The 19,767-nt window shown below is 46.7% G+C and overlaps 1 protein-coding gene across 1 annotated transcript; it reads right to left on the bottom strand.

Moving 5' to 3' along the window:
* Nucleotides 1–7,501: 7,501 nt before the first annotated feature.
* On the bottom strand, nt 7,502–16,211 carry SELENOS (selenoprotein S). The gene is made up of 5 exons (XM_082736661.1): nt 16,043–16,211; nt 15,281–15,415; nt 13,224–13,330; nt 10,196–10,364; nt 7,502–8,176 (listed from the first exon to the last, which is right to left on the bottom strand). Exons 1-5 carry the CDS (start codon nt 16,116–16,118, stop codon nt 8,097–8,099), a joined length of 567 nt encoding a protein of 188 aa, XP_082592787.1. The 5' UTR covers nt 16,119–16,211; the 3' UTR covers nt 7,502–8,096.
* Nucleotides 16,212–19,767: the final 3,556 nt, after the last annotated feature.

Raw genomic sequence — 19,767 nt, 5'->3', positions numbered from 1 at the left:
GTGACAGCACTTCCACTCACTTCTGGTTTCTGGGGTGAGTACAAAAGGCATATAGTTACAGCTGCCCTGTTGGGGACTCTGGGTGATCCCTGGGCATGCTCATGGGTGCTGCAAGCAACCAATGCTGAGATGAAGGCAGTGAAAGACTGAAAATCTCTGATAGGAAAGGACAAGCTATCCATCACTCTGCTGGGTGTTGTAGATTCTAAGACCAAATATGACCCGTGGCCCATATCGACTTAGACCAAGGTTGGCAGATTTCCTCTACTCATACCTCCATTCCCTGCTTCCCTGCCTGTGGTAGCATCTAATCCATCACAGCCCTAGGAGCCAGGTGATTCTCAACACACCAAACTCCAGAGAGTAACTAACTACCAGTAACTGATGAAGCCTACTGGCCCTCCTGGGCTTGACCCATTATGAATATTGCCTCCACTGAATTATTCACGAATGCAATACCCTTATCTTTCCTGTTTGTCTTTTTTTTTTTTTAAGATTTTATTTATTTATTTGACAGAGAGAGATCACAGTAGACAGAGAGTCAGGCAGAGAGAGAGAGAGAGGGAAGCAGGCTCCCTGCTGAGCAGAGAGCCCGACGTGGGACTCGATCCCAGGACCCCGAGATCATGACCTGAGCCGAAGGCAGCGGCCCAATCCACCGAGCCACCCAGGCGCCCCTGTTTGTCTTTTTAAGAAAGACAGCATTCCTGGTTTGTTTTTGAAAACCACATTTGAATTTACCATAAACCTGTTCTTAGGCACATTTATGATGTCTTCTAGCATTGATTTCTCTTCTGTTGCAGTCCGACGTTTGAAATTTATCTTACGCTTTAGTGCCAGGATCAACTCTCTTCCCCCAAAATGCCTGGCATCTTTTTTCTAGTAACAAGAAGCAAACAACTTATGGTTCCTTGTTGGCCTTGGTTACTGAGAAGCTCAGAACAAAATTAAAAGCTCAATAGCAGGAACTATATATGGTCCTTTTCCTCCTTTCTTTGTCTTCATTTTATATGGCTCCTTTACTAACCTCACTGTTCACATATGCTTTACTGTAAACCACCTGAGAGTCAGAGAGCATTTGCAGCACATGGCAGAGGCCACTGTCTGGTCCCCCTACTTCTGTGGAAGGCTCCAGCTCTGTACTCTCCTTGCTGCCTCAGGTGTGGTGGTGACGATGGAGTGTTGCCAGTGACCTCTGGGCCACTAAACCCTCCCTTCTTCATCCCAAACCCTGCCCATGCTTTTGTATGCAGTCCCTCTGTTGGGCTCTTCTTGATTGCCCAGTTCGTGCAGGCCATCTCTTTCTAGCCTAGACCCTGTCTGCTACCTACAATGATTGTCCTGGGAGTGAGTGTGGGAAGCAGACCCTCAAAATGGGACTGGGGACAATGCTGCATTGTTCATATGTTTAAGGAGTGAGCAACAGGGCACTGGTAAGCCAAGGCATGTAGTGGCATCTCAGGCATTCAAGGTGTCACTGGTGACGTCACAGGAGAGGAGAGCAAAGCAATAGGAGATCCAAGGGCTGAGAAACAGTCCTGGTGGTAAAAAAAAAAAAAAAAAAAAAAGGGACTGGGAAGACAGTGAGTGCACCTGACCTCTTCTGATGGCTCCCAAGTGTACAGTGAGGACAGGGAGAAGGACAAACAGAAGGTAGTTACTTTTGGTCAATGCCAAACCCAAATGGGAAATCAGAAAGCCCTGATGGAATTCCTGCATTGTCTGGGTGCAGGAGAGAAATGGCTGTCCAGAGCCTGACTGCAAGGGTTACAGAGTTGCCAATTAAATGCTCAGCCCTGTCTGGTCTCTCATGCTAAGGGCACTGATGGGAAAGAGTGGGACCCTGAGCTCTGTGGTGACACAGAGGAAGCTGAATACTTTGACCTCTAAATCCCTTTGCCTCAGCCCCAGCCAGCCTCCCCCACCCCACAGGAATATCTTTCCATGAACATGCCTGCGCAAGCGGCAGCTGCCTCTCCTGCCGATATCCATTATAGCCTCAGCCCTCATCCCTCCCCCTCCTCGGAGTCTCCAGGCCACAGGAAGAGTTTGATCCCAACATAGCCCAGATGGAAGTTACCAGGCCTGCAATGGGAGGGCAGAGCTATATATACACTGTAACGTGTGGCATGACATCGTCTATCTGTGCTGGCCGGAGTCTGGGGAGAATCCTAGTAACGGACTCCAAAGGTGTCAGAAGGACAATGAATTATAAAAGGATCACTGGAGCCAAACATCTCAAAATGGAATCCGGGGTTTAATGTGTTGGCTGGAGCCCCAGGGAATGGTGTTCAAATTGGCTAGACTCCTTATCTCAGTCTGCGGTGGCCTAGAGTCAGCACCCCCAGGTAGCGGCATGAATGGACTGCTGCTGATGGCTCTCAGGAGCTCATACAGGTCAGATTCTTGTGGCAAGAATGGGGTGGACAGCGGGTATGGAGGGGTAAACAAATTACACAGCACTCTCATGATTTCTATCCTAGATACTGATCAACACGGATGCCTCCTTGTGAGCACTGTTTTTAACGTGTTGATGAAGGGCTGTCCTCAGGGCCACCTCTGGAGGCCATCTTTAAGGCAACTCTATTAGCTGCTTCCACTGGCTGCCCTAACAAATCCCCGCGAACTGGGTTTTATTCTCTTATAGTTCTAAAGGGCAGAGTCCAAACTGAAGTATGGGCATGGCCAGCCTCTCTCCAGTGCCCTGAGGGGAGGATCCTTCCTTGTCTGTCTCAGTCCTGGGAGCCCCAGGCGTTCCTTGGCTTAGGGCTGTTTCACTCCAATCTCTGTCTTCACATAGTGGTCTTCTGTGTGTCTCCTCTTACAAGGACATCAGTGTTATGAGAAGTCGCCTGTTGGAGCTTTAACCTCCAGTACCTCAGAATATGACTGCATTTGGATATAAGGTCTTTAAAGACACATCATTACATTAAAATGAGGGCTTAAGGTAGGCCCTAATCCAACCCCTGACTGTTCTATTTTTTTTTTTTTAAAGATTTTACTTATTTATTTGATAGACAGAGATGACAAGTAGTCAGAGAAGCAGGCAGAGAGAGAGGAGGAAGCAGGTTCCCTGCTGAGCAGAGAGCCTGATGTAGGGTTCGATCCCAGGACCCTGAGACCATGACCTGAGCCAAAGGCAGAGGCTTTAACCCACTGAGCCACCCAGGCACCCCATGACTGGTCTTTTTAAGAGAGGAGATTGGGGGGGGCACCTAGGGGGCTCAGTGGGTTAAAGCCTCTGCCTTCGGCTTGGGTTGTAGTCCCAGGGTTTCAGGATCGAGTCTTGCTTTGGGCTCTCTCTCTGCTTGGCGGGGAGCCTGCTTCCTCTTCTCTCTCTCTGCCTGCCTCTCCCCCTGCTTGAGATCTCAGTCTATTTATTTATTTATTTATTTAGTGAATTAAATAAATAAATAAAAGAGGAGATTGGGACACAGACAAAATCCTTTGTGCCCACCCACAAAGAGAAGACCCCGTGAAGAGGCAAGACAGGAGGAAAGCAAGCTTCTAGACACCCTTGACTTCAAGCCTCCAGAATCCTGAGAAGAAAGTTCTCTGAAGCTACCCAGTCTATGGGGCTTTGTTGGGGCCGCCCCAGCAGCTGGTAGGCAATCACACTGGATTCGGGCCCACCCGCATTCAGTAGGGCCTTGAATAAACTCATTTTCACTTTTTTTTTTTTTTTTTTTAAGATTTGGGGAGAGGGAGAGAGAGAGAGAGAGAGCACACGTGCACAAGAGAAAGCATGAGTTGGGAGAGAGGCAGGAGAGGGAGAGGCCAACTCCCTGTCAAGCAGGGACCCTGATGTAGGGCTCCATCCCAGGACTCCGGGATCATGACCTGAGCCCAAGGCAGACGCTTAACTGACTGAACCACCCAGATGCCCCAGACCTCCTTTTAACTTGATCACATCTGCAAAGACCTTATTTCCAAATGAGGTCACATACACAGGCCCTGGGGGTTAGGATTTCCAAAGTATCCTTTGGGGGATGTAGTTCAACCTGTAGCGACCGCCAGGGGATCAGCTGACCAGTTTAGCTGCCATGTTTTCTGCAGGGATTCCAGGTTTCAGCTCAGTTCAGCTGGTGAAAGACCCTGGCAGAGACTGGTGGGTGGGAAAATGGGGTCAGAGGACTTATTCTGGTTTCTTCTCACTGGGAAGTGACACTTGGCTCGATCTACTGCAGGCCTGTCAGGTGGCTTTCTCCACACAGGCCCTCTCTAAGGGTCCGGGTAGCTGTTCTTTTTGTGCCTCTTCAGGCCTGTGTGGTGGGGAGAGGGCATCAATGGTTCCCCAGTGTTGCTAGCTGCCCCCAGTCTTGTACCCTCCCTCACTGGTTTCCCTAAAGCCCACTACACCTTTGCAGTTAGCTCCTTTGCTGACTCCTCAACCTGTCTGAGGGAGCCATGTGTCCTGCTGGCCCCTGCAGATTACCAGGCCATTTTGCAGGCTCCTTCTGGGATTGGGGAGTGGCAGATTTATCAGAGCTGGATTCTTCCCCTTTGCGAGGCATTTCTCTTGGTTGTAAATCTTGGGGATGGTCCTCAAGGATCAAGTGAGGGCAGCCTTGACCCAGACTGGGGATTTCACACGCTGAAAGATGGATATTACAAGATCCAAGAAGATTTACAGTATTTCCACTGCAAATAGCCAGATTCTTTCCCTTCTCTGCATCTTGTGTGTGGTTTTGGCTACCTCCTTTGAGAAGCAGTCTTCCTCTCCCCTTTGCATTGGGCCTGAACTTAGGAATTGCCTTGGCTGATGGGATGGTAGCAAATGTGATGCAAACAGACTAGGAAAGGTTAACACACTATTCTTAGAACTGAATCAGCCCATGAACAAGCCCAGCTGGGCTGCTGGAGATGGAGAAACACAGGCCCAGTCACCTGCTAACCAGCTGAGCACCAGCCAACCAGTGAGTAAGGTGTTTGTACAGCTGCGGTTTCTGCAATGCCACTGACATTGGTTACCTTCTTGCCTCTTCTAACCTCCTCTAACTCCAGCATTCAGTGGTCAGTAAGTGCGAAAACAAAGCACCAAGGAGTGGCCAGAAAGGTAGGAGAAAACCAGTCACGTGTGGAGTTCTAGAAGTCAAGACAACAGTATTTTTCAAGGAGTGCTCAATTATCGCAGATAATGCTTGCTGAAGGGGAGTATCAAGAATGATCCATCAGACTTAATACCACAGGGGACCCTAAGAAGAGCGTTGGTGAAGAAGAGGAACAGGAGAGGGAATACAGAACACTTTGGCAGGGAGGGAACTGCCAAAGGGAGAGGTGTAGGCAGCTGGGGAGTAAACCCCAGTGTGGGGGTGCTACGGCAGACAAAGGAGGGTGGCAGGCAGGGGCTAAGTGCTACCAGGCCTGGTAAACTGTGACCAACAGTCCCACCAGTTTGAAATCCGATGACCCCGTGAGAGCCTGGTGTGAAGCAGAGGTTAGGGCAAGAGGCAGAGGACAGGAGGCGACAACTCAAAGCTTGCACTGCAGAGAAGGGCACCAGAGGGAGCCGGGGCTTGGTTTATTCAATATGGCCTTGTTCTGGTCTGAAGGCAAAGCATGTGAATATTGGGTGAAGAGGTAGCAGCGATGGCAGAGGGGAAGGAAGAGGAAGGAGAGGCAGGAGAGGCAGGAGTAGAGTCCATGAGGAGGGGATAAGACCCAAATGACTTTCTCCCCAGGTATGTTGGCCAAGGACAGAACTCCAGCTACCAGAGTTTCAACTTATGATTCACATGTATTTTGCCCAAGAATCTACTAACGTTGCACCATGATCAGGAAGGACTGGGTCACACAGTCATCACTGAACACTTGTGCCTCCCGCGTCTAGCACACCAGTTCCAAGCTGCCATCCCAGCTGTAGCCCCTCACTGAGGCATGGGCAGCGTCCTACCCAGTTCGACATGGCTCCTCCATGGCCCACTCCGTTCTTCCCCACAGGCCTCGGGTTCTAGTCCCACTTCCTCATCCTTTCAAGAGAGCAAGACTCACTATCCCTGGCTTCCTCTGTCTACCCTTTTGGAATGCTTTCTGCCCTAGGCTTGCAGCACACGATTTTCACCCATTAATAATATTTATTAACAACCAAATATTCATTATTATTAATACTATCCCATATAACTGTTTCATTAGCCAGATAGCTGCCCATGCTGGTTATCCACAGCCCTTGGTCATTAGGAACACAAGAGGGAAGTCAACCATGGTGATCAAGGCTCAGAGTTCAACCATCAATTCTTCCCATGTGCTTATGACTAATTTCTAGATTTATGGAAAAAATGAGGTTTGAGGGAGATGAGTCACATCTCAGAGTATATCAAAACATGCCCTTCTATTTCTAAAATGAAATAGAAAATACATGAAGGGAAGAATTATTAAGAAGTTCCTTTGGGAGCCTACAAGGGAATCTCTCAATGTAAACAATGAATCTGGATGAAATACTTTAATCCAAGTCTGAAACTTCCCATGCTGTAAACCTTCTACGCTGGTTAAAAGCCAATCTAGTTAAAAACTGGGAACTGGGCTGTTCTAAACCTTACAAGCCTCACCCTTGTCTTTACTGACCTTCTCATCTGGAGCCCCCGCTGTCCCCACCCAAAATTAAACTCAAATGTCTTCAGACTCGAATTCTTAGTCCGGACTATTCCAACCTATTTGTAAATGCACTGTTCTTCCAGTGTCCTGTCCTGTTTCTGTTCTCCCCAACCCTCCGCAAGAGACTGTGAGTTCCGCAGGACCAGACTATATTTGTTCCTTTGTATATATCAAGAAGATCTCAGAATCCTTCACACATACCAGATACTCAACAAATGTTGACTAATTTAGACATATGAGACCACTCTAGAATACTTTTCTGGCTAATTACCACTACTATGTAGGTTAATTTTGTTCCTTCTTATGATCTTGACTTGACAGCAGGATCAGTAAACTACAGCATATAGGCCATGAACTAAGAATCTTTGGTTTTGTTTTCAACATTCCTTAAGAAAAGTGTGCAAACCCTGGGTGAGGGACATTAAGGAGGGCACATGATACCATGAGCACTGGGCATTATATAAGATAGATGAATAACTTACCTCTACCTCTGGAACTAATAATACATTTTATGTTAATTAACTGGATTTAAATTTAAATAATTTTTTTTTTCTAAAAAAGTACACAAACCCAACACTATTATCCTGCCCAGCCTGAAATATATACTCCTTGGCCCTGTATAGTGTACTCCAGACAGAGCCTCTAGACAAGAATGTAACAAAATGAGTCATGGTGTGAGGGGAATAACCAAAAGGGGCCTTAGCAATCTGGTTGGCCCTCGAGACACTTCTAGACAAGATGTTTGTTTATCCTATTAATTTAGCAACTCAGCTCCGAGCACCCAACTCTATGGACAAACCCTAAGGGACCTGCCAACTCTGGGGATCATTGTAGCTGACTGTCACTCACCTCGCTCACCACAGGAAAGAAACAGTGAGTAGGGAAAAGAAGTAGCAATAGGAGGTTATGGTGGAATGATAAAAAGCTGTTTAATGTTTGGCAGACAAATTTAAGTTCATAAAGAAATTTCCTTGAATTTAATAAAGATGCTAAAAATGTTTTTTGCATTTTTTTAATATATACAGTTTCTTTTTTACAAAGTTCTGTACATAAAAATAAATATACAGAAACAACCCCATCAACTGTCTGCATCAGTAATCCTCGCTGGTGGGCTCACCATTTACAAGGAAGACATCATTCAACGCAACCTGTCACAGAGACTGTCCGACCAGCAAGGACTTCTAACATGAAGAACCATCACTAGGTCTCTTTTATCAAGACTGTTAATCACCTAGAGGGCTTTATCTACCAACTAGCAATTACCCATGAAATCAATGACTGCAGTCACTGGCTTAACTGAAGTGTGACCGACTGTCACTACTGCTAGTGGTGACATCTATATCCTATGCTGGCTTCAACTGTTAAAGACGCAGTGTAGTTAAGAGCAGAAATAAACCCCACTTCCCTTGGCTAGTCACTGTGAAAAGTGTGCGTAAGGCAATTGAATTCAGGGTTACCGATTCATCTTGCTAATGTCAAAAGCGACACTAGCAAGATTCTTAGCCTCATCCACCAGATGACGGGCCTCTGCGTCCGGGTCTCCAAGAGCACGTTCCTCCTCCTTCACCAGACAAAGGGTTGTAACCTGGGATGAGAAAAAGGAAGCAAAACAGTACTGGGAACATTCTGTATAAAACATAAAATCATGAGCCTGACACACAAAGCACTACGAAGATATGGATGCTCTTCTCACAGACCTTTTCATAAAACTTTCAGCTACCATGTGAAAAAAATACTTTATTCTGTCATTGCAGCTTGAACTGACTTTCTGGTGGGAATAAAAGAAGCCATCTAGCTTCCTGGTCTTAACTCTTCAGAAACATAAAAACTCCCCAAAATATCCAATAAATTTGTTCCCAAAACCTCTCAACATCACTGGATCTAGGCATATGAAGGCTTCTGTTGCAATGCTTCATAAAAGGTGTACATTCAAATAAGGACTGTGCAAGCTACATAAAATAAATGTAAAAAAAAATCAAAACAGAATGGAACTTTGCCCTTCTATCGGTCAGACCTAAGTCATGCATGGGCCCTCGCCCTCACTCCTAAGCCCGCCCACTCATTAGCTTCCCAAAGTTAATGGGAATATTATTAACATTATTAACCTAATGTGAATGGACATTAGGTGACCAGGCTGAGTGCTCAGGCTTTTGGCCAGTGAGACCTTAACTGAGGTTTTGCTGTGGGATCTTTGGGCAATAACTCCCCATGCCTCTGTTCCCTTATTGATAAAACCAAGCTAGCCAGACAGCACCTAGCTCAGGATTGCTGGAAACAATGACAGAGACCAGACACAGAAGCAAGTCACCCATTACATTTCCGACAACACCCACTCCTCTCCTAAATATCACTGTTTGCTCCAAAAAATATCTTCTGGCTGATTTTTTTTTTTTAAGATTTTATTTAGTTACTTGACAGAGATCACAAGTAGGCAGAGAGACAGGCAGAGAGAGAGGAGGAAGCAGGCTCCCTCCTGAGCAGAGAGCCGGATGTGGGACTCAATCCCCAGACCCTGGAATCATGACTTGATCCCACAACCCTGAGATCATGACTGAGCCAAAACCAAAGATGGGACGCCTAACCAACTGTACCACCCAGGCATCCCGAGAGAAAGTTTTAAAACAGCATTTTCTTCTCAGACACATCACTCCTCCAGCAAGCCAGCTCTGGGTGTCTGACATAAAGGGGATAGGGCTCAGCCTTTAAGCGTGGCCCAACTTGTGTCCACGCTGCCTCAGAGCCCACGTACCAGTCTCCCCAGGATCCCATGATGCCAGCCTCTGCAGCACCTCTACAGACAGCCCCTCCTCCCACGGGGAATAGAAGCATTCAGCCTACAACTGGTTCCTCCACAAAGTGTTCCAGCGCCTTTGCCCCTCCTCCCTCAGGCTCCATGCGGAACTGCTAGCAGATCACAAACATGACTTATTTTCATTTGTGTGTGAGTCACATCTTCCAAAAAGGATGTGAAAGACCTCAAGAATGGGATGGAGACAGGGAGCGACCGCATCACCTAGAGCGCGGGGGGTGGGAGTTGCGCACAGAAGAAAGCTCTGAATGAGCATCTGTCCGTGTCTCCTTGAGAAAGTTATTTGCAAGAAACAAGCTGGCCATGGCTGGGAGGACGAATACCACAGTGTTCTAGCCCTGTGATGCTCCTCTGTGGGGGGCGGGGGGCAAGTTATCCCTCGCCCCTCTGCTTACCTCTCCCCTGCCAGGGCCATGTGGGACAAGGGTGAGAGGCATACAACCCAGGAGCCGTGACTGACCTCCCTTTTCAATTTCTTATTCAGTGTTTACTGTTTTTTCTTTTTCTTTGCTGATTGGACACTGAGGCCCAGGAGGGTACAGGCCTCCTGGAAGCAGGACCTACACTCACATCCTTGTCCTGGGACACTGGGCAACAAGGGCACTGAGCTCACCAAGCTGGTGACCGCCAGTCATTAAGGAATGCTTTGCATGGGTTTCTTTTATTTATCTTCATAATCCCAAGCTTAGGAATTAGCTTCAATTTATAGATAATAAAAGGAAGAAACAGAATCTTGTTCTTACGAGGTAAACCTACCCTGTAATTGCTCAGAATCTTTTAGTGTCTGGTACTCACCACTTCCCCGCAGCGGCTTCCTGTCAGCTTTCCGTTTTGGCAGGACTGACGAAGTAGAAGGCCCAGGACCATCTTCTTCTGGAGGCTTTCTTGCATTTCCTTTGTAACTTTTCCCTTCTTGCATGCTGTCCCACATTTCAATCTTCTGTCTCCTTTTTTGTTCTTCAAGCTGAGAAAGAATTGCACAGCTAACAGTATGAATTCATAAGCTGCTATCTTTCCCCATAGAAAACCCTGATTTTGGTGACTTTTTCATTTTAAAGTCCTTTAAACCAAACCTTAACCTGCGTTTTCTTTAGTTAATAACACTGCTGTCATCTAATGGTAGGAGTTTAACTCACAGAAACTTTTTTTTAAGATTTTATTTATTTGAGAGAGAGAGAGATGGAGAGAACGTGAGTCAGGAGTGGGGAGAGGGAGAAGCAGACTCACCACTAAGCAGGGAGCCAGACCTGGGGCTTGATCCCAGGACCCTAGGATCATGACCCAAGCCGAAGGCAGAGGCGGAGGGCACACATTAACGACTAAGCCACCCAGGCACTCGTGTTTTTATAAACTATTAAAGAAAGCAAGAAGTGTCATGGAAAAAGAATACTGTTTCAGTTCTGAAACTTGCCCACAGTAGGACATTTTTATAACACGGAAGAACTCGCACTTGGAATGGGTGAGGGTGGCTGGCAGGCCTACTCTGGTGCCGCCTGGTGGAGGTACCTAAGGAAAGCCGCTCACTCCCTCTGCTTTTGCAGACTGTGAGGCTCCAGTGTGAACAGATAGGAAAGCACTCTGAAAAGTCAAGTACTACTGTAAACAAAGGAAAATTAGTTTCAGCAGAAAACTGTGTACAATGAGCACTTGAGAAGGCTTGTCAGCACACAGGAAGCAGACTCCTCAGGCGGGAGGGAAACCCAGTGCCCTGGACCTTCGCCTCTGCTTCCTCCTCCTTGTAAAGCAGCATGCCTGCCCAATAGCCAGGCACAGGACCGCAACCTGCCTGTGCACAAACCTCTGTGCCCTATACTCCTCACTTCCCAGGGAAGCCAGACCCGAACTCCTGTTCACTCTGTTCCAGTTAACTGTGACGTCATGGGGATATGTGATGCCTTAGGAAGCACATTTCCAGAAAATTTCTCCACGGCTTTCAGGGGCTGCTGCTGCTAACCCCCAATACCTGACCTCATGCTTCCACTGTTTGCAGGGACAAGAGGCCAAGGAAGAAATCATCTCTTGGCCTGAAGGCTAGTCTACACTCCTAGCTGATATGCAGAACCCCAGCATGGAACACAGCAGATGGGTCCTGAGACAGCAGGCAGGAGAGCTGATTCAGCTGTGGGTCAGACGGACTCATTCAGTTTGTTATTACTACTCTGCCTGTAAGTACAGGAGACAGAACCCCATGTGCTATAACAATCTTAAAACCAAACACAGGCTTTTGTCCCTTTCCTAATTTTAAAAAGTCTTAATAATCTTTTAAAAAGATTATTTTCAGCTACATCAGCAAACTGCATAACTGATCAAGCTATTTTACTAACACACACAAAAAACTCAGATGCTGAAGTCATCAGTTCTGACACGAAGCAGGAACTCAACCTAGTCTACAGCTCTCGGAACAAAACAGTAATAATGGCTGGAGATCAACAAAGAGAAAAACTAAACTAGAATGGCTCAAAAATGACATCTATGTATACCATGCTGCCATTTCAATGAAAAATTTCCACAGGTGTTTATATTATAGATAAATATTTCTAGAAAAAAACCTAAAAATCAAACATGGAATGCTTGGGCAGCAGCAGGTAGAGCAACAAGGAGATCAGAGACTTAATTTCCATGGTACAGATTTTTAAAACAATGACTTTTTTTTTTACTTTGTATGATTTAAAAATTAAGTAAGTAACAGTAATGTGCTAGTTCACTTTAGGTTAGTGATTGCGTTTAAGTTGAAAGGACGCAACTGAACAGTGAAGAAGGCTGCCAAGACTGGGTGACAAAGGAGGAAGAACCTGTGGAGGAGGTGTGGTCTTGTTCTGCCCTTTCCTCCTGGGTTCCGGCCACGCTGGGAAGACCAGCCATGTACTAGATGACTATGCAGAAACCACAAGAGCCATTAGCGGTGGCAGAAAGGCACAGGACCCTGGAAACACCAGAGACACAGGCAAAACAACAGGAAGGCCAATTTCTCTGTTGCCTTAGAGCATGCAGACACTTTCTTCTGAGATGAAGAAAAGCCACAAACATCTGGATTGAAACTTCTTAGAAAGCAGGATCTACAACCTGGTTGTTTTAGTTACACAGACTGGGACAAATCTGGTGGGTGGCCTTGCTTCTGTGAAAGGTGGCACAACCCACCGGACTGCTCAGATCACTTCCAACGCTGTCCTTGGCTCTTCCAAGACAGCTAACCCCCAATACCTGACCTCATGCTTCCACTGTTTGCAGGGGATCAGTAGGAAGAATCCCCTCCTACTGATCCCCAACCGAACCACATGCCTTTAAAAACATCTTTCAAAACTCCACCTTCCTGCTCCCCATCTCACTCCTGGGTTGGGCCCACTGCTGACCTCCCCCCGGCTCTCCCTCAGTCCACTGAATAGCCCCACCAAGTTAGATCGTGTGAGAGATGAGGCCTGAGACAGACAATGGAGTAAGAAGTGGAATGTGTACTTTGTGTGTCCAGTGGCATGGCAAAGGGACACACAATTTTGGGTGAGAATACTGTGAAGAGACCACTGAAAAGTAAAAAGGTAAATAAAGGAACACCTTTTTTAAAGAGTATTTACTCCATAAACGGTTAAGGTATTGCACAAAGAAAGGATGCTGACCAATACTGAGCTAAGTGGAATTGATTTTGCCATAATTAGTTGTTTCCAGTACCTCCCCTAAGGGGCAGGGGTGGGGAGGACATGCAGGCAAGTGTGCATATACACACACACACACACACGCGCGCGCGCACGCGCACTCTCTCTCTCTCTCTCACCCACGAAGCAGCAAAATATTTCTTAATAGCACGTACTGAATTAAAACCAGCTCGTACCTGTCTTAGTTTTTCCTTATGCTTTTCAACTTGTGCATTTAATTCTTCTTGCATTTTCAAACGAGCAGCTGCTAAAGCCTCCTGTCGTTTAACAACAACATCAGGTTCTAAAATGTCAGGAAAAATTTTGAGAAAAAAAGAAACTCTTGAGGTCCGTATTATTAGAAGCATACAGAAGTACTGATGTCAAGCAGTGTAAAAACATGTACTTTACATGAAAATTCTCCTGCTGTGCATAAATTTTGCTGCTTATGGGGGCAGAAGACTGTCCTACTGCCTTGGATGTTAGCCCCCCGTTAAAGGTCCAGGGCTCCAGATATCCCTATGAGAAACATGTCTTCCAGGCTCCCTCAGCAATTCCCACTCAGAGAGTCTGGCATGGCCCATGACTGAAATGTAAGTGGTCTGAGGGGCACCCCGAGATTCCATTCCACAACCTGGGCTTCTATCATGCAGTCTCCAACCTGACCAGAATTGGAAAAGGTAACAAGGGAAGATAGAATTTTCTGACCACTAGCCATCGCTTATTTAGCCCAGATCCATAGCACAAAGAGGTAAAGATCTTTAGGCATTTTACGCTTGTTTCTACAGAAAAGAAGAATCCTTCCAGTTAGTATTAATGGAAATGAGCTCCCCAGTTTTATCAATGTTTTCTCTGCTTTGTTTTATATAAATACACTGTCAAGCTCTCTACCTGTTCATGTATTCAAACAACCCTGTCCAGAACCACCTCAGGGCACACACACAGCGGTGTGGCCATTTTTAAAGAAAAATAAGTAGAACTATGTGTTCACATCAGCACTCTCCAAAAGTATAAGCAACCATCAGTACCTACACAGTGGTGGAAAAAAGAGCACTTAATTGAATCCACATAAAATGGGCCAAAGTGTTGTGGTCCAGGTAGCAACGGATGTGTGGGTCTGTGCTTGCGTGGTGGGAGATATGACTAGAACTTTATCTTTAAAAACAAAACAAAATCATACTTCCACTTCACAGAAATGTAAATTTTGGTAACATTTCTAACTTTCAGGTCATTCTTAGAAGAAAATCGAGTGTGGATTTTTTTTTAACCATGTTCCCTACAAAATTGTACAAGAGCACAACATAACACTTTTGACTGCACGCCTACTTTCTGCAGTGCCTCACAGAAACAAATAAGCTTCTCTAAAAATGCCCAGCGTATTGTCATCTTATAAACCTGCTTTTCAGTTGTAAGAGCGGGTCTCACCCGGCGAGCACGACACTCGTAGAGATGGCTTCACCAGGCGACCGACGCTGTTTCCTAACATCCCTGCAACCCTCTTGAAATCCCGCATTTATGCAAGGTGTACACCTGCAATATGTAGTTTGTTGTCAGAAGTACAGCCAACAATCAAAAAGACTGAGAGAATGGCAGGACCACAGAATTTCATGGGAGGAGAGGAGAGATATGTTTGAGAGAAGGACACTCCTAAGTCTTCCTGCTAGTGACTCCTTTTGTATTACGACATTTGCTTTTCTCCCCAAACTCTAACCGTGCTGAGTCAGAAGAATGATTTGTATTTCAGTGAGCTGCCATTCTCAAAAGTGCTTGACGTTTCTTTTAGATATGTCCTCAGAAACTAGCTTCTGCCTAGCGAAAAAGGCTACTGTTTTCCAAGGGAATATGTATTCGAAACAACCAACGGTTAATCTGAAATCGGATCTGATGAGGAAGTTGTGAAAATCAAAATGTGGTGGATATAAAGAACCACGGCTGCGTTTCCTGCACTCCCAATGGTTCTAGAGATTCAACAGGCAGACCCCCAAGTCTGGAGAAGCTGTGACGTTTTCATTTCAATCCACGCTATAAAAGAAAAACCATTTAACAGGATACGCAGTGAGTGCTCTACCCACCATCAAGCAGGTTTTCCATCTCATTAAAATCCCTGAAATTAGAAAAAAAAAAAAAATAGGAAAGAAAAGCTACCGCACATTCCCCAAAATCAATTCCAGAAGCATAAAATGGCTTTCCTTTCACACAGATTAGAATCGTGAACTTCTTGCTCTTCCTAACAGACTAACTTCTAAACACTAACCCACTGCGGCCGCGGCTCGGTCCAGCTGCCTCTGTCTCAAGGCCCTCAGCCGGGTGGAAAGCTTCTGAAACACCACGTAGAGAAGGATGCAGCTGAAGACGATGTACCAGCCATAGGTGGCTAGCAGGGAGCCCACTGAAAAGAAGTAAACAGTTTTCAAGAAACGGAAGGTCATTACCACACTACTAGACTTTTTTCCATAAAATTCAACGAAGACGACGTTAAGTGTAGCTCCTGCCCTCAAAACCCTCCGGGTCTAGCGGAGGAAATGGCCTCCTAAGCAGGCAGTCGGAATAGAAGCGAGCACAATTCAGGGGTCACCGAGAAGGGACTCCTCAACCAAGTGGGGAGTTGAGGGGCAAGTCCGGAGGCTGGAGGGCACTGCAGAGCGGGTTTTGATGGGGAAAAGGAAGTTTATCCGGCTCGGGAGGGCAGAGGCCTTTCAGACCTCAGGAACTTATAGAAAAATGCCCAGGGCCGAGCGGCTCCAGTCACCGCAACCCGGAAGGGCTTGTCGCATTAAGTAAAGGATTCGCGTAAAAAGGAGTCCGACGGCCCCGCCCAGAGCACTGTGGCTCCGGGACGGCCTCCGCGCGCGCTCCAGGCCCTCCTCCCGGACCTGCGTGCGGTGTCTCCCGGCTGCCGGCCAGGCTTCCCCCGGCCTCCCCAGGCCCGGCTCGGCGCGCAGCAGAGGACGACCCACCGAACATGGCGGCGCCCGGGGGAGCCGGCGGTACGAGCCCGTGGCCGGCGGCGACTCACCGGTGACGTGCAGGTAGCGCAACCCCTCCGTCTCCAGGGCCGGCCGCGCGGACAGCTGCTGCCCGTCCCGCTCCATGGCCGCCACTCAGCAGCGCGGCCGAGCTGCGTCAGCTGGAGCCTGCGCCTTCCGGCCCGCCCCTACATACACGTGGCGCGCTCTCGAGCCTAGCGTCCCAGAGTTCCGGCCAATGGGGGCGCCACCCCGCCCTGAGGCTCAGCCAATCACAGTGAGGGCGTGGCCAACCAGGCGGGGCCGGAAGAGTAGGCGGGGCGGTGGCAGAAGGCCTCGGGCCTGCACCCGCGCGGTGTGGCAGGGTTGCGTCGTTTCTCGCCCGAGTGAAGCCGCGTGACGGGTCTCCGGGCCGACACCGGCTGGCATGTTTACGTTTGTACTGATTGCACACCGAGGTCATGGGGTTAGGGGCCGCCTGGAAGCAGAATTTGCGCCCACGTCCTTGCCCCGGGCCCACTGGGCAACACAACTAGACCGGCAGAAACCCGGCTGATGAGGGTTGCCGCCGAGATCCACCCCCAAGGCGTGCAGGTGAACCCTGGCAGCCTCCTCCTTCAGCTGCCCCGGTTCCATTTCGGGCTAAGGAAGTCCCGTGGACCCTCACGGTTCTTCTCCCCTCCAGAGCCAAAACCTCCCGGGAAAGTTTAATTAAAGCAGTAGCTCCAGCACGGATCCAGTCCAACACTACTAGGTGCCGCAGGGCGGGAGGAGGTGTTCAGAATAGTTTCCTCGCCCTTTTTCCTGGCCTGCAAAGCCTTCCTCCACCGCTTTCCACTCCTCTCCCGTCACTACCGCTCCCAGGCCTACTTTGACCACCCTATCTGAAATTTGGGCTTGAGTGTTTTTGGAGAAGCTTTTGAGGTGAACACGCCTATCTGTGTCTCGAAAGGAGGGTGGAGAATCCGGAATATAGTCGTGAAAAGACAGCAAAGAGGGGGCGACGTCAAAGCTCTTCTTCGCCTTGAAAACGGGCTCTTGAAATGGGGAAATGGAGGACTCTGGATTTTGTCAGTTAAGGCTGTGAAGACAGCCATTGATTTGATGAGTTTAGGAGGGCGACATTTTATTCTCTCCTTGATATTTTCCTCTCACTTGTAAACGGTGATGAACCATCACTCTTCGTTTTGAAGTGGTTTCTCCCTCCATCTGGTATCTTGCAGGAACCTAATATGCTAGAACTGAACTATTTCTTAGAATTATGACTGCAATACTTGATTTGGGATCAGTTTTAAACATAACTTGTGGGGGTGCCTGGGGGCTCAGTGGGTTAAAGCCTCTGCCTTCTGCTCAGGTCCTGGGATCGAGCCCCGCATCTGGCTCTCTGCTCTGCGGGAAGCCTGCTTCCTCCTCTCTCTCTTTGCCTACTTGTGATCTCTGTCTGTCAAATAAATAAGTAAAATCTTAAGAAAAAAAAAAGAAATAAATATACCTTGGGTATAAATAGTGATAAACTAGTCAGGAGATGGGAGTTGCCCAGCTTGTTTGGTTATGCTCTGGACATAAGGTACCCAATACAATAGGAGTCACTGTTCATGGAAGCAGTTGATGAGGACCTCTCCTGTCTCTCAGAGCATTAATATCTTGCAAAGGGATTGGGCACAATTTTCTATTAATGTTTGGTAAGTTGATTTTTTTCTTACAGTAACTTAGTGATTAAAATTGCTGCTGGTGTGGGTTGGCTAAGAAGGTTTTGTTTTTTGTTTTTTGTTTTGGCAGAGATTGAGAGATCACAAGATCCAAAGGCTGAGGCTTAACCCACTGAGCCACCCAGGTGCCTTGGCGAAGGTTTTTAACAGATACTTCCCTATTTTGACAGAGGTGTCACATTAAGATGTGGAAGCTTCAAGAATGTTGTAGTGAACATCATTTCATAGCTCACAGTGTAGCTCAGGAATTACAATATTTGGAGTAGCTATGGAGGAAGATCCTACCTTGTAGAGATCCTACCTTACTGTTGCCAGCTTTCAAACCAAAGTCAACTTGCATATCATAAAAATGCCGAAATATTGTATATGGTTAAATGGGGGAGAAGAGTTTGCCTTTTTTGCCTTGTTTACCGACCCTGCCCTGCAGCGTCTGCAGGCATGAAAATGGAATAAATTTAACATTTAATCTCTGTCATTTAAACAAAAATACTGAATAATTCCTCTTACTCAGGACATTGTGATATAAAATAGAAACCAGCACAACAGTAATGAAAATAATGCACATTTTTAAACACGAAGAATAAAGTACCTTTGCATACTATTATAAACAAGTCTCTGTTTACATATGTATTCACAGTATTATGAATAGTATATTCAACTAAAATCTAATAGATTTTGAATTATGAGGTTGCAAGGATAAAGGGGTTCTGCCTCAGTTCCTAGCACAATGCTGTTCTTAAATTCCCATTAATAGAAGTTATTCTTCCTACCCTGGCTTATGCATTACCTTTGTCACTTTAGGTGTAGCATCTCCCTAGCTTATCTAGAACCTTAGAGTTATTTTAACATACACTTTGTTCAGTATAACTGCTCAGGGGTTATTTGCAAAAACAGGACAAAGATATCCCAACTAGTCACAGACCATGGTAGACTAAATGACTGGCAATTCATCATTGTTTCTTGCAACATATCCTTGCAATAGCCTCAGGGTGGAAGGAGTATTATTTGCCCACCCTTTGACTTTGGACTTGACCAGGTGGCTTGCCGAGGTTAATGACAAGTAGGCAGACTCAGCAGTGAGTCAGTTTTCAGAGCAGGTCTTAAGAAGTCTCTATTGTTTCCTCCTTGTGCCATGGCCCAGTTAGCTTACTTGCCCAAGGACAATGAGATATGCAAAGCTGAGCCATCCTCTAGTTAACCCACAGACCTGCAAGGAAAAGCAAAGCCAGCTAAGAGAATAAATGGTGGTTGTCACTTAAAAACCTGAGTTTTGGAGTGGTTTGTTAGGCAGCATTATTGCGCCAATAGCTAACCGATAAACTGCCTAACCTCACCTCTTCACAAAAGTATAGGGAACAAGACAGGATTAAAGGTGTTGGTAGCTAAGGGGGATTACAGAGATGGCAATCAAACAATAATGTTTCTCAAACTTGCATGACCCTTTCAATGACATTCTTAATTGATTCCTACTGTAGTATTTAAAGATTTTGAGAGAGACAGAGAGAGCGCGACCTGTGTAGGAAAACTGGTGGGGGACATTCTGCTTGATCCCAAGACCCTGGAATCATGACCTGAGCTGAAAGCAGACGTTTAACCTACTGAGCCACCCAGGAGCCCCCTACTGTGGCACTTAAATTATGTTAAATATCTACACATGTAAAACTATGTATGTATATATATAACTACATACATTTCCTAAATGTATAGTTCTTAGAACCTCAAAACCTAATTACAAATGCTGTTACAGGATTTCCTTCTTCTTCAGTGCCCTGGTTCTTGGTTACGCCACTCCGAAGAATGAAGACGTAGACCAGATGAAGAGTGCTGGACCACAAAGACAGTAAAGTGACAGTACAAAGCTCCCAAAGAGGAAAGGGCTCCCAGACGGGTGCCATCCAGGTTTCTAAGTCTAGGGGTTTTTATGGGCTTTGTTGGAGTGCTGTTTTAATCTGATTTACCCTCCCTGCACCTGTTATCCAATCAGATTCTTGTCATCTATCAGGTGGGAAAGGTTGGAGGGCCCCTTCCAGGGTGGTGTAAAATCCTTCTAAGGGTGGTTTCCTCTT

Source organism: Mustela nivalis (genome assembly GCF_964662115.1).
Source record: "Mustela nivalis genome assembly, chromosome: 6".
Classification (NCBI taxonomy): domain Eukaryota; kingdom Metazoa; phylum Chordata; class Mammalia; order Carnivora; family Mustelidae; genus Mustela; species Mustela nivalis.
Note: the sequence above shows the minus strand (reverse complement) of the source record. Positions and strands in the feature narration are given on the sequence as shown.